The 6,311-nt window shown below is 44.7% G+C and overlaps 1 protein-coding gene across 1 annotated transcript in view; it reads left to right on the top strand.

The window, feature by feature from the left end:
- Positions 1-170: 170 nt before the first annotated feature.
- Positions 171-6,311, top strand: part of SSFA2 (sperm specific antigen 2) — a 36,216-nt gene continuing 30,075 nt past the window's right edge. The window contains exons 1-5 of the mRNA XM_009332273.1: positions 171-219; positions 1,067-1,123; positions 3,885-3,921; positions 5,218-5,316; positions 5,853-6,061. Coding sequence (XP_009330548.1) covers positions 1,069-1,123; positions 3,885-3,921; positions 5,218-5,316; positions 5,853-6,061 — 400 coding nt within the window. The 5' untranslated portion in view covers positions 171-219; positions 1,067-1,068. The remainder of the gene's footprint in view (positions 220-1,066; positions 1,124-3,884; positions 3,922-5,217; positions 5,317-5,852; positions 6,062-6,311) is intronic.

The raw sequence follows: 6,311 nt of genomic DNA, 5'->3' as shown, positions 1-6,311 counted from the left end.
TCAGAGGGCTGGGGATTGTTTAGGAGGTTACTGCCAGTCCTCAGATGTTTGTGCTTTCTGGGGGCGGAGGGAGGGACAACTGCTGCTATCACAAGCTCATTACACACTGTAAGGAAGGACATGAAGCAGCAAGTTTTTAAAGTAGTATTAATCTCTTCTGTGGTTTCAGAACGCCTCTGGGAGCCTCCCTGGATGAGCAAAGCAATCCTCTGTTGAAGGGTAAGGAAAGGCTTTACCTACCGAAATCTCTTTTGCTGGGAACTGTGCTTTCGTGGACGTTCACCTGAGACCACCTTTAGCACAAACCACAGTGGCACAAACCACAGCCTAGTCGGCGTTGCTGAGTTATTCTCACTGCGAAGCAGTTGTGCCCGAGAAACTGGAGAAGGTGGAAAAGATCTGAATAAGTCTTTTTGGAGAGTTTAGTAAGCTCTAAAAAAACCCCGAAATGTGCAGAACGGGGAGGTTGTAATTTCCTCTCTGAGCTGGCGAGCATTAGGCAGTCTCTGCCTCTAATAACTCTGGTTGCCACACCTGAAAATTTTACTATCTGAGCAGGTCCGAATACTAAAGTTCAAAGTACAGCGAGAATGTGCAGGTAGTGGCAGGGTGCAGAGGAATTACTTGCTGTGTCTGGAGTCTTTGCTTCAACTCTTAATCTGGTACAGGGAGAGAGAGGGGAATGCCTAAGCTGGACTCAGACTCTGGATCCCCCTGGTAAGATGTCTAGGGGATAGATAATGTGGCAGCAGAAGGCACAGATGTGTTGGGTGGTACCTCCAGGTTCCCACTTGCAATTAATTTGCTTGCAGGTTGACTCAGGGATGTTTCTGAGCGCAAAACTAAAGCAGTGTTGTAGTCGTTCTCTTTCAAAATAATTTTTCTGTGTTCTCAAATGTAACTTTTCAGTGCGTTTTTAGTGAATGAGTAATGCAGGGATTGTAAATATAGTCTGGTTATATCCTGTTGTATCAAATGAAGTGTCTTGCTATTATCTTTAGTTAAGCTGTTCGAAAGAAAACACTGCAGCATTCTAGTTGTTGAAGTGCTTACTGTATGGTTTCAGGCATGCTGGTGAGAAATGGAGGAAGTTTTGAAGATGACTTATCCCTGGGAGCCGAAGGTGGGTGTGGCAGGATTATGACTGTTTTTTCTAGCAAAAAAACCCCAATTATGTTCAGTCATCTGATTTTTATTTTGAAAGACAGCATTTCCCTTCTGGTCAAAGGCAGTTGCTAAAGCTGGCTAGAAAACCAGCATGAAGTACATAGAAAAATGCAGGAAGATTTGCTTTTTGAGTTTATTAGACTATTGCTGGTGTTAAACATTCTGGTCTAACCGGAAGGTCAGAGGCAGCCCTGAATTCGCTTCTGCCTTCTCATTTTAATGCCCACAGCGGCAGCACAGCCTGGAGCACTCACTGAGGCTGTGAGAAAGTGGTTTCTCCTACTTGCTCTTCTTGTCCATGGGTTACTCTTGGCAGCCATGCATGCCCCACTTCCACTGAATCCCTTGGGAGTGGTATGTGTGGGCTTTTGAAAGGAGGAATGAAATTCTGTCAGCCAAGAAGCAAACCCATTAAGGGCTAAGTGCTTTTCAAAATGAAAAGCACCAAAGCTGAGTGAGTATTTTGCATCAGCCACGATATCCACTTTGCTGTCGCTAGATGCTTGCCTTTTCTTTCTCTTCCCTTTTTTAAGGGGAAGGAGATGTGGCTGTTCATGGTGGACTTCTTTGTTAGAAAAAGACTTTTAGCCTCTCTGTTGATCATGGGTTAGAGGTGTCCATAAACAAACAAACACACAAAAGGACTGTGGATCCTGTTCTAACAGCAGCAACCTGAAATAAAATAGCAAAAAACAGTCTCACAAACCAGGTCCTGAGGTTATCTGCAGGATAGGAGATATAAGACAATATCTGTTTTCAGCCTAAAAAAAAAAAAAGGCCAAAACCACTCCCCCCCTTTAACTTTTAAAGTTTTTTGAACTATGGCTTTTGCAAAGTGTCAGAACTTGTATAGTAGAAAGCCCTTTTCTTCCACAGCAGTCTTGCCAGTGGTGTCAAAGTAGCAGCACAAGGCCTGGAGGAAGGAAATATCTTTAATTTTTAAAGATTCAAGACTTCTAAGGAAAACAGTTGATCTGGTAATGACCTTGATCTGATAATGACAGAGAAGTAAATGAGTCCCTTACTGCAATAGATTAAATAGGATTAAATTTTCTTTCTGACAGTCTTTTCCGCTTTTTAGATTGCCTGCAGTACAAAGATTTCATAGGAAAAATTTCTTTGTAACGATAATGCAAGCTCTGAGCATATAGCCAATAATACAAGAGTCAGTATATTTTAAAACATCATGTCACTTTTTTCTTTTCAATTTTTTCACCTTATCATTCCCAAGGATTTCTGTTTTTTATGAGCCTTTAGCATGATTTAGGCAGAAGGTCATTTCCCTCCTTTTCAGATGACAAAGGTCCCAATACTAGAATCACTGGTTGATTTTCCTGGGTAAGGATACGGATGTTTCTGCAGGGCTTTGTTTCCCATCCGAGAACAAGGGGACAAGAGAGCTGCTTGGAGCAGCACTGCGTGCCCTGCCAGACAGACAGCCCCTTTGAGGCTGGTATGAACGGGCTGCCCTTGTGCATCCGTGGCTGCCTGAATCCAGATACAAGCCAGATCCCTGTGTGAATGGTATGGAAGGCATTGGGCAGGGTCGTGTAACCCCGGCCCCCTACTGAGCTGTTAAAACCCGTGGTTTAGCTGTTCACACTAGTCACCAGCTAATCCGTATAGATAGGCTTACCTTCATACTATAGGCAAGAATATAAAAAAAAAAAGAGATGTGGCATCTTTATTTTGTATACATTTAAGTTTCTTCATGATACCTCTGAAAAGAAGAGAGAGGTTGTGAGGTTTCCATGTTTGCTCTCTGTTGCTGACTGTACCCCGCTGGCCCAGCAAGTTGAGATGCAGGGTTTTCCTGGCAGCATGCTTGACATCACTTTGCTCTTTTCATAGCTGATTCCGAGGGCTGCTATAGCATATGCATGCTCCTTGTCTGTCTCCTGGGGCAAATTTGTCAACGTTGAGTCGCCTCTTTGGGGAACCCATAATTTAAGGCTGGCGCTCAACTCTCTGGCTTGACAGGGTGTTGATTTTCTGAAAGAATAACGCTGCCTGGGATGTTCCCACGTGGAGCTGGGCTGATCTGGCTGCAGGAAGTGCTGACTTCCCTGTCGGAGGCTGATGACCAGGTGCTTGGTACCTGGCGGCCAGCCTCCCTCCAGAGCCCTCTCGACTCCGAGTGCGGCCACTGGTCCCATCGGCACCACAGGCTTCACCTAGCTGTTGTCCATGGATTGCACAGCTCGGGCAGCCAGGGCCCTGCCCCACTTCAAGAGCAGACCACACTGCTGTAATGACTTAACGAATATAGTCTCAGTACCTGGCCGTGGGGCCAGCTGCCTTTCTTATGTTCTTTACTTTCTCTACTGGAGCAATCCTCACATGCCCGCTTCTCCTCCTCCCCTTCCCACCCCGGAACAGCCCTGCAGCTGGTGATCGCTTCTTCAATTGCAAAGCAATAAATGGTTTATATGACAATTACTAGCTTACCACATGTAAAATTTCAAGTTAATATGATTAATGGCAGTATGTAAACGTGTGTCCGTGTGAGATTTTATTTTACTCAGAGCCTGAATAAACCAGATCATCTTTGTATCAGCCATATACTAGAAACACTTGACAATCACATTCATATGGGAAGAGAAAAACTTGGCTTACGTGGGAGTATTGGTAAATGTGCTCGCTGCTTGCTTCTTCATACTGGTTGTGGGAAGTGTAATTCTGAAGAGGTCTGTGTGTAACTTCTTGTTTCTCTACAGCTAATCATCTACGGAGTGATACCCAAATGGAAGCATGGTAAACATCTTTTTTTTTGTTGTTTACTTCAGAGAAATATTTATACTGGAGGGTGGGAGGGAGAGGGGGCGGTGGAAGTCGTGGAGGCTACCTCAGAGCTAAAGCTCTGCTGGTCATGTCAGCTTATGTGAGATGGAAAGAGAAGATCCAGATAGCACAGAAACAATCATTACGAAATGCAGAAAAAAAAAGCAGATTTTTATTCTTCCAGCGGACCTGAAGTAGATTTTCCAGTAGCAGGAGGAAAACAGAGAAATGCCAAATCTTCTAAGTAACTTAGTATGATTTACCTTCTTTGCCTCACTGATCCCTTGCCATTTCAGAAATTTCAAGGGAAAATTAGTTTTACCTTTCAGAGCAGATATCCTTTGGGAGTGGGAAAAAAAGACGTTGAGAGAGCCTGCTTTATAGGGAGAGCTTCTAGGTAAAATGTGCTCTGACTAAAACCCCTGTTGAGCCTTCAGCAAATACCAGCACAGACTGTGTGGGCAGCATCCTAGTTACTCCTCCTGAGCCGGGCCCTGTAAATGCGCTTTTAGATGAGTCCTCTGTCATCTTTGGTGTCTTGGTGGTTGTTCTGGGGGGTGTGTGTGTGTGTGTGTTAGGATTTGTACAGTAAAATTCACCCTGGGAAGGTTTGTCCCCCAGAGACATAGTCAGTAACGGTATGTTTGAAGCCGAGGTACCACCTAATGCTGAGGCGGCTTCTCCGGATGCAGGGAGGAAATAGTTTGGGATTGGGAAAGAAACTGGCCGGCAGTCTTGGTTGGAGCTCATCTTGCTCCATTTCGTCCAGCCTGGAGCCTCTTCAGCTTCCCTGGCCGCTGCTGGGGTGGCTCACAGCCTTGCGCAGGTGGCAGTCAAGGGTGAGGGGGAGCTACCCGAGGCACGGAGAGGTGGTCCTGCCATGGAGGGGTCATCCTGCCGGAGGAGGCAGTGGCACGGGGAAGGGCAGGGAAAGGCAGGACAGGGCAGCTCACCCGAGGCTGGGCTTCCTTGCTGGAGGAGGGTGGGATCGGGGAGGGTGAGGCAGCAAGGGGAGATCAGGGATTTGTTTATTCAGCTTGCATTTGCCTTCAAATTCTTACTGTCTACGTACATTTTTACTGTGGCGTCCCAGGGTTCGCTTTTGTTATTGTATTTCAATAAATGACATGGCTAATATAAACCAGATAACACTGAACGGGAAAAGAGAAATTCAGCAGCGCTGGAAGCTTAGCTCTCCTCCGAGACGGAGAATCAAGTCCCCGAACGAAAGGGGTTTATCGCAGGGGTCTTCTCCATTTGTGTTGACAGCAATGGTGTGCTGGCGAAGGAGAGGAGGCTGCAGTTCCACCAGAAGGGGAGAAGTATGAACTCCACCGGCTCTGGAAAAAGCAGTGCGACTGTTTCAAGGTAAAAGAGTACTATGCTTTGAAGGTCATGGCACAGTTCAGTGGAATTTGGCTGTGTTTTGCTGGCAAAACTTACTTCTTCTGTTCCTCAGTTAAATGGACTTGGCTTGATTTATGTGCATTGTTGCATTTAGTAGCCGAGAAGGGAATTTTCATTTGGTTGCTTGAAAAACTGCTATTTGTTTTAGTTGTGGTTTGCAGTAAATACTAACAAATGGGCCCAAACGTTAGAAACGTCTGAAATTTTAATGACATTTTAAAATCGGAGCTCTGCAGAATAAGGGCTGACTTTATAAATTACAGGATTGGATCTGAGATGTGTCTGGACATCGATGTGTCTGGGCCGATGTCTCTGGTGATGTGAACCAAAACTTCAGACACAGAGATCTTCACAATTATTTCCTAAAGTAGACTGAGCTGTAGGAGTCAAAAGTTCAATAGACCAAGCTGGCTACTGGGCTGAATTAGCAGCTGGACAGCAGGAACTGGGTCTTAAAAAGAGACAAGTAGATAGTAAACATCTTTTCATTTGTCTAGTGTTTCTGAATTACTGGAACTTTATGAGGAAGATCCTGAAGAGGTGCTCTATAACCTCGGATTTGGAAGAGATGAACCAGATATTGCTTCAAAAATTCCAGCAAGATTTTTTAATTCATCATCATTTGCCAGAGGGATAGATATCAAAGTGTTTTTGAATGCCCAAATTCAGCGCATGGAAGTGGAAAATCCAAATTTTGCTTTAACAAGTAAGTATGTGTTTGAAGCAGATTTTATTTTTAAGTTTTTGAACTATGTAAACAACCTCAAAAGAAGGTATATATCTAGTGTTCTGGCAAAACTCCTTTACAGTCTAAAGGCCGAATTCCATCCAGAATCCATAATAAAACTCTTGCTTGGTCTTAAATATGGCAAGAGGTGACATCAGTGGTGTACATCTTGGGGTGAGGGGAAAGGATTTATAGTGGGGGAGGGAAATGAAGGGCATCCCATGAGATA

The sequence above is a fragment of the Pygoscelis adeliae genome, unplaced genomic scaffold (assembly GCF_000699105.1).
Source record: "Pygoscelis adeliae isolate BGI_AS28 unplaced genomic scaffold, ASM69910v1 Scaffold160, whole genome shotgun sequence".
Classification (NCBI taxonomy): domain Eukaryota; kingdom Metazoa; phylum Chordata; class Aves; order Sphenisciformes; family Spheniscidae; genus Pygoscelis; species Pygoscelis adeliae.
Note: the sequence above shows the minus strand (reverse complement) of the source record. Positions and strands in the feature narration are given on the sequence as shown.